General features: G+C 34.6%; 1 protein-coding gene across 1 annotated transcript in view; it reads right to left on the reverse strand.

Moving 5' to 3' along the window:
* Nucleotides 1–4,589: 4,589 nt before the first annotated feature.
* The window catches only part of LOC120766498, a 34,509-nt gene continuing 23,123 nt past the window's right edge, over nucleotides 4,590–15,975 (reverse strand). The window contains exon 4 of the mRNA XM_040092050.1: nucleotides 4,590–4,746. Within this exon, the coding sequence (XP_039947984.1) occupies nucleotides 4,640–4,746 (107 nt within the window). The 3' untranslated portion in view covers nucleotides 4,590–4,639. The remainder of the gene's footprint in view (nucleotides 4,747–15,975) is intronic.

Here is a 15,975-nt window from a genome sequence, read left to right on the forward strand (position 1 = left end):
AAAATGCATAAAGCTACCGATTGAGCGCATGCCATCGCTTGAACTCGACTTGGTTGAAGTTGTTGAGCTGCGCACGTGATGGAGGAGCTGCTCTCACGCCACTATTCCTATTCTTCTCTGCACCAACTTTTGTCGGCGCCTTGCACCGACTTGATCAACGTGCGTTCGGCTTGCGGCGTCATCGGCAGCTGTTTAATACTCACTTCATTCAGCAACCAGAGTCAATTGTCTGCCATCGCTGTTGTCAAGGTGCAAAATGCACAATTTCATGCAATTTTCACGTCGCTGATGTTTTTTTCTTGTCGATGAATTTATGGCTTCCAATTTTATTCATGCAAAAAATGTATGCACTCAAAGCAGAGCTATCAACAGTTAAATTTACTGACCCGTTATGGAAATTGCACTCATTTTACATTTACACGTTTGGTTTGAACACATGGATAAATAATTGCCGATTCCGGGGGAGTAGAACCTATCCACTTATGTTAAGTAAATCAATTTAAAAATTTCTTTATGGAACTATATTCCAAAAACGGTAGACTGGAGTTCTGCAGTTTCAGTAATTTTTACTTTGCTTGTGGATTTTATCCTGTGGGTGGCAGTTTCATTCAATGTTAGACTAATGGCACCTACAATTACGACTTAAAAGATTCACTACGTCTTATAGCGTTTTCTTTTCTCGATGAAAGTATTGACCAATTATACCTATTGCACAAATGTGTCATTACATCCCGAAAAAATTTTTAATTTTTTAAATGATAAACGGATTAAAAAAATGGCACGCCATTTTAAATCAGCTGCTGCATTGTCTTCGTTCATAATTAGAACATACAATACAATATAGAATATACATATGTAAGTTCATATATTTAAGTAAAGTAAAGTGTTAATCCCATCTTCAGGAGTATACAAGGTAGTAGTTAGCTCACAAATATTATTATTAAATATGTTTTTGTTTCAGTGTGAACCGATAGTGAGGAAAGATACAAAGCAGTGCTGAGAAAAAACAAGATTGGGAGGAAAACCACCATACTTTTGGTGCCAAGAAGCAGGGAATTGAGTTCGAAGAAGAAGCTTCGAATCATATCATCAATAGATGATTGGCTCTCACGTCACTGTTGACAGTCATAACTTCGAAGTTGTAGATAGTTTCGTCTATTTTGGAACCAGCATAAACACCACCAACAATGTCAGCCTGAAAATCCAACGCAAGATAACTCTTGCCAACAGGTGCTATTTCGGACTGAGTAGGCAATTAAGAAGTAAAGTCCTCTCTCGATGAACAAAAACGAAACATAATAATTCACTCTCGCTTCCCGTCCTGCTATATGGTACAGAGGCTTGGACGATGACAACAACTGATGAGTTGACGTTGCGAGTTTCCGAGAGAAAAGTTCTGCGAAAGATTTATGGTCCTTTGAGCGTTGGCCACGGCGAATATCGCATTCAATGAAACGATGAGCTGTATGAGATATACGCGGCATTGACATAGTTCAGCGAATTAAAAGACGGCGGCTACGCTGGCTCGGTCATGTTGTCCGAATGGACGAAAACACTCCAGCTCTGAAAGTTTTCGACACAGTACCCGCCGGGGGAAGTAGAGGAAGAGGAAGACCTCCACTCCGTTGGAATGACCAGGTGGAGAAGGACCTGGCTTCGCTTGGAATATCCAATTGGAGCCACGTAGCGAAAAGAAGGAACGACCGGCGCGCTGTTGTTAACTCGGCTGTAATCGCGTAGGCGGTGTCTACGCCAAAAAGAAGAATAAGAAGTAACCACTGAAGTACCTTGTTTTCTTAATGAAATTTCTTGAATTTATTGTGTTGAGATAATTGATTAGTTTAATGTAAATAAATGAATTAAAATAAAGTCAATTTTCGTTTCTTTGAGTGAAGAGGTTGTTTTTAACATCGTTTCGCTCAATCTCACCTAATTGTGAAAGTGATTAGTCTCTCCTATCTCCTGTTTCCGAGGAAATGTTTCCAGCCTCATTGCATGTATCGCTATTTTCAAACAAGTCATTCCTTTCGATACAAGGATTGTGAAGAACACAACATTCTGAAAACAAACTGCGACATAGACTGAACATTGGGACAACATGTTGTAATAGTATAGAAATTCATGACAACTGTTACTCTTACTTTTGAGAGGGTAGAAAAAACCAATCATGTATCATAATAGAAACGTGGATTATCGCTTTGTACTTTATCTACACTTCCAAAACTATTCCTTTGTGCTTTTAAAATAGCTTGTCAAGGAGGCTTCACCCCATTCATAAGTATATAATGGCCAGACTGCTGGACATCTCAACTAAATTTTGAGCGAATTAATATTAAGTATTAAAAGTTAGGGCCTTTACGCTGTGGTCTTTGCACTTTATTTGCGTCAATACGGATATATAATTTGTTGATCTTCATAACGTTGCCGCCATATTTGGCTGTTGTATAGAACATGCACATTCCAATCTTTATGCTACTCTTGGTTCGCATATCAAACTGTTGAAGTACATATGTTGTCAATTTTCAGATTTCGTTTAAAATACATATTGGTATGTAAGTTGTCATTTTAACCATTAACTAACTAACACTAAAATGTGATATGTTTTAAGGTTTATGCAATAAATTTGTGAAATCGTAAAACTTTTAAAACATAATTCAATCACAATAACAACCCTTTAACGTAGAACTCCAAACTTAGCTTTCCACTTTATTACATATGCATTATAAATATTTAAGTAAATACATATGTATATTCCGTTAAAACCAATATTCTTTATTAAGCTTAAAATCTTAAACAAACAAGTAAGGAAGGGCTAAGTTCGGGTGTCATCGAACATTTTATACTCTCGCATGATAAAGTGATAATCGAGATTTCATTATCCGTCATTTACATATTTTTCAAATACCGTATTTTTGTAAAGTTTTATTCCGCTATCATCATTGGTTTCTAATGTACATACATATACATATGTATACATCAGATGGAATTTAAAATAGCGTTATATTGGAAGAAGGCGTGGTTGTGAACCGATTTCACCCATATTTCGTACATGTCATCAGGGTGTTAAGAAAATATTATATACCGAATTTCATTGAAATCGGTGTAGTAGCTCCTGAGATATGGTTTTTGGTCCATAAGTGGGCGACGCCACGCCCATTTTCAATTTTTAAAAAAGCCTGGGTGCAGCTTCCTTCTGCCATTTTTCCGTAAAGTTGAGTGTTTCTGACGTTTTTTCTTAGTCGGTTAACGCACTTTTAGTGATTTTCAACATAACCTTTGTATGGGAGGTGGGCGTGGTTATTATCCGATTTCTTCCATTTTTGAACTGTATATGGAAATTCCTGAAGAAAACGACTCTGTAGAGTTTGGTTGATATAGCTATAGTAGTTTCCGAGATATGTACAAAAAACTAAGTAGGGGGCGGGGCCACTCCCACTTTTCCAAAAAAATTACGTCCAAATATGCCCCTCCCTAATGCGATCCTTTGTGTCAAATTTCATTTTAATATCTTTATTTACGGCTTAGTTATGATTCTTTATAGGTTTTCGGTTTTCGCCATTTTGTGGGCGTGGCAGTCGGCCGATTTTGCCCATCCTCGAACTTAACCTTCTTATGGAGCCGAGAAATGCGTGTACCAATTATCATCATGATATCTCAATTTTTACTCAAGTTACGGCTTGCACGGACGGACGGACGGACAGACAGACATCCGGATTTCAACTCTACTCGTCACCCTGATCACTTTGGTATATATAACCAAAATATAATATTAGGACTTACAAACAACCGTTATGTGAACAAAACTATAATACTCTCCTTGGCAACTTTGTTGCGAGAGTATAAAAAGAATATTCGGATACCCTAAACTTTCCCTAAATCTATACAATTTTGCAAACTTTTCGTGGATTAGCTTAGCAAAACATAAATTTAAATTTTTTTTGAGTGGTTAGAAATAATCGCCAGTAATCTAAAAAATAATATTTTTAATAAAATAAAAGTCAATGAAGAATGTACTTAAACATCTTGTGCTCTGATAAGCCGGTAGCGTTATCTCTCTTTATCATTAATCAAAAATGTAATGCAATGTATAAAATTAAGTATTAAAATCAATTTTTATGGCTAAGGGGTATTATTAGTTAATATAAAATATTTACTACCAAGTTGGAACTATTGCATTGTCCTTGAGATTTGATCACATAATAATAACCACCATTGATTGCATACATATGTATGTTAAGCCTTAGATTCATAGATCTACAAATGGCAGAGAAATGCACCGAAAACAGTTATAATGCAAAACTTCTCATTTGCACAGCCGAAATACCGAAATTTGTGATGTCAAAATCTTTAAGAGAAAGATCAAAGGACCGTCATAAATCGTTTAAGCGTTTTAAGTGTGTGGTTAATATCAACACAACTAATTCCCACCGTATGATATTCAAGACGGTCCAATTTATTATTATTTCCAACTAATTTTCTCACGCTTCAGTAAATCTAAAATAAAGTTCTGTTTATATAGTCTAAATAACATAATTTTATTTATTTAAATCAACATTATATTCATACATTATATTTTATTTAACATTTTTAACTATAATATTTAATACATAACTATGACTGGTTTTTATCCACATTTCGTTTAAAGCAAAGTAAACTGGTGTGAATATGGATCGCTGAAGTAGTTGAAGGCGGTGTACGAATCGGCCGGCACTCGATAAGCAGTGGTATAATACGTCTCACCGGAATCTGGAAAAGATAAAGGTTATTGAAAAATTAAAATGTGTAAATTATCAAATGCTTGAAAGAAAAATTACTTCATTTGGATTGTCAATAAAGCGAAGTAAAGGAATGTATAATTCATTGATTTGCTAGGTTATTGATAAGTATAGCTGCACTATGTGGATAATTTTGTAATTATTGCATACTTGTAAGATTAAATTGTACAAGTGTTAAGCAACTGGTATAAATAGCTATTAATGATAAATACAAAACAAAGTGAAAAAAAAAAATATTTTCTTGTCATGAATACTGCTAATCCAGTGTAATCAGTAACATATTTCCACTTGCATAATGCATTATTAATGTAGTTAAACATCTGTTCGATATTTTGCACTATCGTATACGAAATTGCTTACTCATTGCCTGGCAACAGGTGCAGTAGCGCGGCACAGATGTTTGATTGTCTGTAGGTGGGCGTAACGCTCTTAACAGATTTTTGCTCTTACCAACAGGTTAATTATACAAGAGCTGTGTTTTAATCGTTTAAGATGTAGAAACCAGCAACTATTAAACTTTTTATGCCCCATCTCAGATAACTAGACATGACATACTGCCATCTATGCAAATAAAACTGACGCAAGCTGTGAATATATTAAAGGGCATTATTTAAACAGGTTTTGCAGATTGAGTAAATTTATTGATTACTTCTTGATCCACCTCATACATTGTTTTTAATTAGGCAATAAGTAATTGTACTAGGGCTATTACGTGCCTTTCTCTAATAACTACTTTTTAATGATCTTTAATTGCAATTTTCTAAACTGATTAATTACATAACCTTGGAAATATTAATGGTTAACATCACTAGTAATCTATTCTGAAGAGATCTATGAATATTTCATTTGACAGCTTTTTAATTAATCATTACTAAGATCGAACATGACACAAGGAGAAAACTTTGCGTCTTTATAGTTCAAAGAAAATCCAATTAATGTCATATTAAAAATTTAATTAGTGATTAGGTAAGCCAACATTATACTACCTGTTCTATTCTACACTCCCATATTAATTTTTGAGGTATTGAATCATCTACGTGTAACGACGTACATTCTGTGTAACGTGAAGGTGTATTCATATTTTTTTTACTTTCTTATTATTTTTTTGTAGCATAAGCAATAGCAATAATTACAATAAAAAATTCATTCATAGATCATTTCTTAATTTAGTTCAAACACTCATTTCAATGACACAATTTCTTCTATAAAATTCTAAGTACCTATAAATTTCAAATACTTTAATCTCTGGCTGTTAAGCAATTTTCCATCGCTATTAGTAACATATTTAACAATCGATTCTATAAAACACAATGATTACGGGGTTAGGCCCAGCGCCCACAAGAATGCTTAGCTTTAATAAAGTTTCTTCTTAAAATCATGAAAAAGGAATGGAATTTCTCCCTTGCTTTCTTTAATAAACATGTTCTTATTTGAGTTAATCATGGCTACACGATAAATCACAATCACACGATAATCACAATTTGCCAAAATCAAGTACCAGAAATTCCTTCAGGTACTGGTAAAACTTTATATTAAACAAGTAAGGAAGGGCTAAGCTTAGGTATAAGGAGACATTTCCTACTTTTGCAACTTTCAAGGAATAAAGCCGGGGTAATACCTTTACGGCTTGTTAGTTCTATGAGGTGTAGGGCAAGTTTTACCCTATTTTATTCACTCTAACCACAACATGCACCATTACCAGAAAAACACGCTCCGTCAACCTTATTAAGATAACTAACATATTGGCCAATAAATGCGGTATAAAGTCACCCGAAAATCTTTATATTAGGTATACTTTCTTATTGTACCAATTCAATCCACTTGTAACTCAGAGACATACTACTAACAGGAAAGGATTCTCTCCAAATTTCAATTATATATCTCACGCATGGATCGATATTTTTGGAAAAAAGCCAACTAGGGTCCACATATTCGGCACCTAGGTGCTTGAAGATTTTTGGTTCGATTAAGACAATTTTTGGTCAAAAGGTGACATATTTCAAAGACTCTTTTTGTTCGAAGTTTAGTTTCATTATATATTATTAATTGCTTCTTTATTTGTACACTGGAAACTAAAAGAATCAAATAAAATTTAAAATTGTGTTATATGGGAAGTATTCTAGTAGTAGGCATGTCAAAAGAATGTTAAATACTGAGTTTGGTTGAAATCGTTCGATACTTTCCTTAGCCCCCATATACCTAATATAAAGATAATCGAACTTTCGGGTGACTTTGTACCGCATATATCGACCAATATGTTAGTTATCTCAGTGAAAATGAGCTAGCGTGTTTTACACAGAACAGTGTATCTTTGTGCCTAAATTCGATAAAATTGAGCGAAAACTTTACTTACACCCTATATAACTAATATCAGGATTTTTGAACATCCGCCGGTCTTTACTCTATATGATTGGTGATCAAATCAGGTCGATACTACCCAACTTTCATATTACAACATATAATCGTTTTCGTTTTTCTAACAAATCGCATATGTCTGTCACTATAGGAGTTATATACATATACATTAGTATATGTAAGTATATATAAAATTTCTTGGATTTCGATTCTCAGGTTGACGTTTTCATTATGAAGTATTTCCCTGGCCTTGACTCTTGTAAGTTGCAAGAGTATAAAATGTTGGGTTGCACTCAGACTTAGCCCTTCCTTACTTGTTTATGTTAGATTAAATTCATCGAACTCTAAATTTTAACCAGGATCTTAATATAAAATTCTAATACAAGTAAGGCGGCCTTTTGTGAATTTTTTTATATAATATATTAAACTTAGCCTCTTTGGATGAGTTTACCATAATCACATACATATATCTTATTTGAGTTAATCAGGATGATTATAAAATAAATATTTTGCACACGAAGCATACGAAAATTATTAATGAAGCTACGTGGGTATACAAATATGTGGACTTCAGGGCTGGCTTTTTACCGAGAGTATCGGTACTTCTGTGAGGTTCCTTAATTAAAGACAGGGAGCAACGTTTTTCCATACCATACAAATTTACAAACATTTACTTGACTTTTAACGTTACATTGTCAATAAGTAAGGTAAGATATCAAAATTAAGTCAACGTAAAGTATTGGAGATTGGTTTAAAATGCTTATCTATAATATAAATATTTTCTTTTCGTTTGTTGTTTTTTTCTTCATATACAAATATAGTAGAATATATTAATATATTCGATATGAGCTTTGGTTGAGCTTATATCATATATAGTATCTCAGATAGCTCGGTTGATTTTAGTACCAATATTTCGGATATATACTAAGGAGGCTAACTAAGTCTACGGTCTATAATATAAGCTAATAAGATATCAAGCAAGATTGCAACCTTTCACTCCTCCGTCGTATAATGAACACTGTTGTAGGTGGACCGAATATTTTATTAAACACAGCTAGACAACGAAAATGTCACGAAAGTTTTGAATAGCTTAAGCCAACTCTCGAAATAGCTCCTGATGTTCTATTGTTCTAATAAGTAACATTAATAGCTTATACTCGTAAAATGAGAATTCAACTGCCAATTTGGATTTACATTTATTAACCCATAAAGAAACGTCAAACGAACTCTAAAAGTCGAAACTCCGCAACCGCACCTCGACTTAAGAAATAATATTGATTTATTATTTGGCTAACATGAACGGAAGGTTGTCATATTAAAAGAACACAATCGCTTAAGTAATTTATGAGATTTCTTGAACATTCAACTAAGCATTCGGCAGCCAGCCACCAGATGTCTTTCCACTATTTATTGGCACTTGAAAACTTCAACAACACCCACTACTTACAGCTACCATTAAAATGCTAATAGAAGCGATCAAGTGAAGTTAGGTTAACTTCAGGTGAAAATGTAAAAATCAAGAGAAACAAGAAAACGTTAACTTCGTTTGCACCGTAGCTATAATACCCTTCACAAATACAAAAGGTTCCTTAGAAGAATATGATTCCGATAGGCAGCTATATGCTATAGTGATCCGATATGAGAGAAAAGGAAAGGTGCTAAATTTCAGATTGATATACAGACCGACGAACGGACATCGAGTCAGCTCATTAATTTTTACTATATACCATGTTTTATAGGGTATCTGACGTTTCCTCCTGGATTTTACAAACTTCGTAGCAAACTTGATAAACGCTGTTCAAGGTATAAGAATAAGCTCTGTACCTTGTGTAAGCTCTTAAGTTTAAGACACATACACACGCAAAAACATCGTCGAGTTTGCGGCTTCAGTCTTTCGTGGCTAGGCTGGAATGTCGTTGTACTGCACGCGTCATTAAAACAAAGCTTAAGTTTTTGTTTAACCACATTTTTGCCTTGTGTTATTGTAATTGGTTAATTTCATTTACATAAAAAGTGAAGTGTTTGCATAACGATGCCAACAGGCACAAGAGTACCATGAATGGGAGGCATATGCTTGTGTGCAATCAGCGGGAGAAAAAGTTACCAACATAATAATATGCATACGAGCGTTTTGTCCTGCGGAAATGGCATTTTATTTCAACTATTATTACCACTAGTGTCCGCATGCGCGATTTTAATAGTTTCGAGCTGTTTTTTGGGTAGGTTAGTCAGCACTGTCTGCAAGGCGAGAGGCACGTACACCAAAACGCACATGCTTTATCATAGACACACATACCCACAAACTCGATACACGCATACATACAAACTCGACTACGGCGTTTTACTGCAGGACGCCGAGATTAATGGTCAGATGTACGGCAAAATTAAAGTTTGCACTGCGGTCATTCCGGCATTAGGCCAGTTTCCATTTTATTGTTGTGCTTATTTTAGCATAGCCAAAGTGTACATAGTTGGCGTGTACTTGAGTACCCAACCACCCACAGCAACGTTCCAGTTATTAGACAGCTGTGAGCTACTCTGCATCACACACACGCGCACAAACACATGCTCTCTCATGCAAAATACTTCAAAATTAAAAACTTTCTGCTGCCAACAATTGCAACGCAGGCTTTTTTATTTGAAATTTTACCTCGTTGCTTGCCTTTTGTCAGTCATTAAATCAATATGCGTGTGTGTGTGTATGCAATCACAAAAAATTAAATGGGCAGTGTTCGCAATTTGTATGCAGATGTATGACTGGTGATAAGCAAATTTTTGCATTCTTGCACACTCAAAATTGCACAATTGGTACAACAAATTAAGGCAAATAGTCAAATGAAGGCATACTAAAATGCAGCTCAAGCAAAAAACACATCAATTTTCCGCACGCAAGTAAAGCAGAAATCACACTTGCCACTGTCTGTTTGACAGGCGCTCGTACAGTGACAAAACAGTTATACAAAAACTCACTAATCCAACAAATAATTGACACGCTCAACACTACGCCCAGTCGGTTGTTGTTATTGTCTTTAAATATTTGTACCCGAGCGCACAAGCTACTAAAGGTGTTATCGTTTTTACCGTTATTCTTATACAGACAACACAGAAGTGATTATACCAAGTATGTCTATCGGATGTTTTTATAGAAATAAATAGAGTGAGTCTAGAAACTCTAGAGGGTGGGTTAGTCCACTGAGAAACGACTTAATCAGAAAAAAGTTTCGACCACAGAAAGCTATAAAGTAAATAATTTGTGAATAATAAGTAAATTTGCAAGGAAGGCTCGCGTCATAAAAGAAAGCTGGACTTAATACAATTTAAGAAACATTATTTTTAAAGCATATATTTAAATGTTGTAAAACCATTGCATGATGCAGTAATCCTTAAGTGCTAAATACAATTATTGGTACTACTCGAACTTGGTCTGTCCTTATTTCTTTTTCTTCGAGTTACCATTCTTTGAATTTCAAAACTGTTTCCATTACAAATATTTATTGTTTGTCAATCAACAAATTTCTGCTGGACTGAGAAATTATTTGTATACTCTTGCAACATGTTGAGTTGAATCCTAATTCTGTCTCTCCGTCCGTCTATGCAAGTGATAACTTTAGTAAAAATCGAAATATCGTTATCAAACTTGATAAACAAAGAGGGTTGGTGTAGCAGATGGGCGTAATCGGAATCATTTAAAGTGCTATAACTAAGCTCCAAATTAAGTTTACAGTGGTGAGAAACACCTATGATTTTACGAAAACTACTAAAAGTGCGATAACTCCATAAATAAAAGCGTCAGAGCTACTAAATTTTGTACCCGAGATGATAGCATTATAGGAGGATCTCAGCCAAATTTGGTACATTTCATTATTTTCTTCTGACTCTTTCAAGTTACAGTATAAAAATTAAGTAACAATGTATGAATCGAGATAAAACTTTGCATGAATAGTACCTTTAAGATCTGCCATCTAATGCCCAAAAAGTGTCAAAATCGCATTAAAACCATTCATGCTCCCTGTGAGTGCTCATAATTTTAAAATTCTTAATTTGTTCTTCAAAATCTCTGTCGTCTCCCTCAAAGTACTCCCTCTTGGTCCTCGAAACTGTCAATTTCCGGAATAGCATTCAATGCGCGCCGCAATTTACGTTTAATGTCTATAATTAACTGAAAACAGTTCCCCGGAGCGGTGGTTTGATAAACTGCCATATTTCATACGAAGCTAAATCAGTGGAATAAATATGTAAATAAATACAAATCAAAAACTTGCTCGCGACAAACAATTATCACCGAAGGCCTTTTCCAACGTTCGGGATCGTTTCTGCAAAAGGCACAAAATTTGATGGAACTTCTTAGTTTAATAATTTCACTCATCGTAATAATCGCCAAATGCACTTTTTGTACTTCAGAAACAGAAGTACTGAAAGAAATAAACAATAATGATTATTTTCATGTAACATTTGGCACATACATATGTATGTCACTGACAGTCATACCAACCTAGGAAAAAAACCATTCGACGAATGGGTTTTCGCGAGAAATCTAAATCAAAAAGTCTTATTATTTTTGTTCGGCTACGCCACAACTTAACCCTCCCTTACTTGTTGATATAATTGAATTAAAACTGCGTTGAACTATGTAAAGCAGGTGCATGATAAATCAAAAAGTTGTCTGAAAGATTGACATGGCTAACACTGGTTGGTTGTTTTTTAGTTTTGAGCTCAGCTTTGACCAACAGACGTAAAAACGACGCACGGATATCCACAATCTTTCGTTTTCAATAATGTTCAATGTCCGAATGCAACTGTTCATAAACATATGAACATGAAAGTCTTATTACATTAAGATTGAATTATATGTAGAACATTATATTTTTGACACAAATACATTAATACACAAAAATACACATGCAAGCAATAAGTTAAATAAATATATACAATCCACTAAATGTCAAGTGCAATGGTAAGCAGCAAAAATTGTAATATGAGACTGACTCATAAAAATGTGAAAATCATTGCATATAAAAGAAAACTCATAAATTAGAGTATACATAATACTATTATTACTATACAAAACATACATACTCCAAATATTAATGCACACAAGCAACAGATAAGAAAGTATCAAGCGTATGTACGTATGTGTATAAGTGCGTTAGATGCACTAATCTAAATACTAGCTGTAAAATATCAATGTGTTGGTATCTGAAGAATGCAATAAAAATAAAATACATATTTACACATGTGTATGTACACTAAGCATACACACACATACATATGTACCTAGTAAGAGATTAGAATTAAGAAATGTATTGACGAAACAAATTCAAATAAAGAATTTCAGAGTCAATCGTGCACTCTCACAGTACGGATTAAAAAGAAGTGTTTTTTTGTACACCAACAAACGAAGAAAAATTAAACAAGTAAGAAAGCGCTAAGTTCAGGTGCAACCGAACATTTTATACTCTTGCAATTTGCAAGAATCAAAGCCAGCGATATACATACTTTAAGATGTAAAACCAATCATAATGAGTAAAGTCAGCCGGATGTTCGAAAATCCTGATATTCGGTAAAAAGGGGGGCTATGGGAAGTATTGGTCCGATTCAACCCATTTTTTACATACAGACGTACCATTATAATCAAAGAATTATCCCTTAATTTCAGTTATAGATATCACACATAGGGGCTCGAACAGTTTGTATTGCATTTGAACAATTTTTGGTCATAAAGTGGCACACACTAAAGACATTATTCGTGCAAAATTTTATTATGTTATATTAATTGCTTCTTGATTTGTGTATTGGAAACTGAACGAATCAAGTGGAATTTAAAATTGTGTTATATGGGAAGTAGGCGTGGCTGTTGTCCGATGTCGTCCATTTTCACAATGAGACTTAAAAATGTATTGAGAATGGCACGCAACAATTTTGTCGAAATCGGTTGGTCAGGTCTCGAGATATGGGATTTCACCATCGTCCAACTTTCACACCAGCTCTTATAAAGCTTTCTCATACCATCTCGGCGGCAAATTTTTACGTTTCTGGCACATTTAGTTATTGATTTATCGCGCTTTTAGTAGTGTTTAATAGTACCGTTATACGGGGAGTGAGCGGAGTTATCCACCGATTTCATTTTTAGACTGTCGGTAGAAGTTCTTATACGATTTATACTCAGCAAATTTGGTTGTTGTAGCTTCTATGTACATTAAACTTGTTAGAGAGCGGGGCCACGCCCACTTCTTCAAAAAAAATTTTCCACAGGTGTCCCTTGCTACTGGGATCGAACTCGATATTTTTTTTTTTTGTGCTAAGATACCTACATACCAAGTTTCATCAAAATATCTCAATGTTTACTTAAGTTACAGCTTGCACGGACGGACGGACAAACAGACAGTCAACCGGATTTAAATTTTTCTCAAAAATAATAATAAATAATAATAATAAGGACTTGAGGACAATGGATAGTAAAGAATTTGAAGAGCTTTCTTTATAGTCTTCACATTTATGTATGTACACTGTATGTATGTATGTATACTAAAATCGTTATACAAATTTGATCATCTTGTAACTAAAAAAAGTTTTTTAATTTTCATCTATTAAAATACCAACCACTTGCGACAGTAGTCCCTGTTTAAAAATTGGTAGTCAAAAAGATTCATTTGAAATGAAAGAAATCCACGATTTGAATACCGAAAGACAGTTTAGAATACTTTATATGAGGTTCGCCACTTGTTTAAAACTTTTTATTTCAATAAAATACATCAATTATTTCAAAATTAGTTCTAAATGTATGATGTTTACGGAGCTTTAAAATTGAAAATACTATTGGATCGACAACTCTATTCGTGCGGTTAACCAATAGACGGCCTACTTTTTGCCGGGAGTTGTTCTTTACTTTACTTTAATATGACGAAAATCTTTTGATGGAAATTTATGGTGAACATGTTCTAGCTGATTTACTTAAATGTGGTGATATTGGATTGGATGACCAAGATCGAACAGATAGACAGACACCCGGATTTTAACTTTTTTCGTCATCCTGATCATTTATATTTATATGTCCCTATATCTATCTCGATTAGTTTTAGTTGATACGTACAACCGTTAAGTGAACAAAACTAGTATATTTTGTAGCAACGGGTTGCAAGAGTATAAAAATGTCACACATGCTATACAACTTTGCTTTTAAAAATTTTGTATATTTGAATTAATTTACATATCTAAAATGAGGTTATAAAATCAGCTTTATTGCAGGCAGCTCATTTCGCATGAAAGTTATTTTGAACATTTTGAGGGACTCTAACCTCACTCCATATCACAGCAAAATTGCTTTGTCTGGATTGACGCCACAATTGTCGCTACTGCTGCTCAAATATGTCAATTAAAATCGTGCGTGACTTCGCTTCAATGCTTTCTTCACATCCTTCACTATTGGTTCGCTTTCTTTGAAGAGATTTTGTCGGCAAACGTCGAAAAGTCGTGGGTAAATTGTCAAATTAGAAGAATTATCTCAAACGCAACAAGCAATGATCGCATTTGTTTTATTTTTCTGCGACTTGCAACAACTGCGGTAAAATACGCCAAGTATATTTACTCCACCAGTGGCATTGCCTCATTGCTACCAGCAATATGCAAATGTGCTAACAATGCTTGTTGTGCATTTTATCAGCAGATTTTATTATGTCATCCAGAGCAAAACGTTTAGCATTTGAAATGTTTTGCAAATGGAATGCATAAAAAATGCCACCACTAAAAAAAAATAAAAATCACAACAAAAACAACATTGATCAACTAAAGAAGGTAGACCAGTTATTTGCGCATGCGCGCTACAAGTCCACCTGCTGCCTGCATATTTTGTGCAAAATTTGTTGCATTGCCAGAATCCACAAGCGCGGCGTCCCCACACACCACATATGTATATGTATGTGTTTATATATGTTCAACATCCAACGACAATGGCTCAGCTTGTTAACGGCTAGGCAACCATCTAACTAAGCATTTTTGTGTCCACGCGTGCAGTTATTATTCAGTTTGGCGATCAACTGCTGCCGCTAACTGACCAGCACTCATTCTACTTTGACTGCGAAGCTCAACATCTTGGACGTATTTGCATTTCGAGCCGCTGGCTCTTAATTCTTTTTCCAAAACAAATGTGATCCGATCAACATGCGCGTGCACAAGTGCGCACGAGAACCCCAGTTTGGAATCACTCGTACACGACTCGAAGGAAATTTTTCTGCATTTTCAAAACACATGAGTATTTTCATGGATCCTATTCTACTTATGCATAAGTAAATTTGTATACGTGAAATGCTTTAATAGACAAGCGCCAAAAATGTTACGACACAAGAAATAATTTTACCGCCTTTTGGTTTTCAAATTAATGCTGTTCCTAAAACCGACTCCAAATAATTTCAATATATTAATTTTATTTATTAAAGGGACATATGTTACAATTGATATTCCGAGTAAGTGTCTTTCTCATAATATTATGCGTATTTATCAAAAATTAATTGAATCGGTTTACTTTATGCCTCATATAACGGGTGATCAAAGTACAGATACTTTTTTCAATAGCCTTTTTTTGACAAATCACGAGTGAGTCGTGTCAAGCTCATCATGGCAAGACTAACACCTGAACAACGTTTACAAATTGTTAAACTTTGTTACGGAAAAAAAATCATAACACCATCACCCATCTTGAGACCCAGCACGTCCAGCACGCAATGAAGAAAATATATCAGTCGTAGCTGAGGATGTACACGAAGAACGCGGAGAGTCGTTTCGGCACCGTTCACGGTAACTCAGACTGACATATGGAACGACTTGGTGCATATTACGTCGAAATCTTAAA

This window comes from Bactrocera tryoni, chromosome 1, assembly GCF_016617805.1.
Source record: "Bactrocera tryoni isolate S06 chromosome 1, CSIRO_BtryS06_freeze2, whole genome shotgun sequence".
NCBI classification, from domain to species: Eukaryota; Metazoa; Arthropoda; class Insecta; order Diptera; family Tephritidae; genus Bactrocera; species Bactrocera tryoni.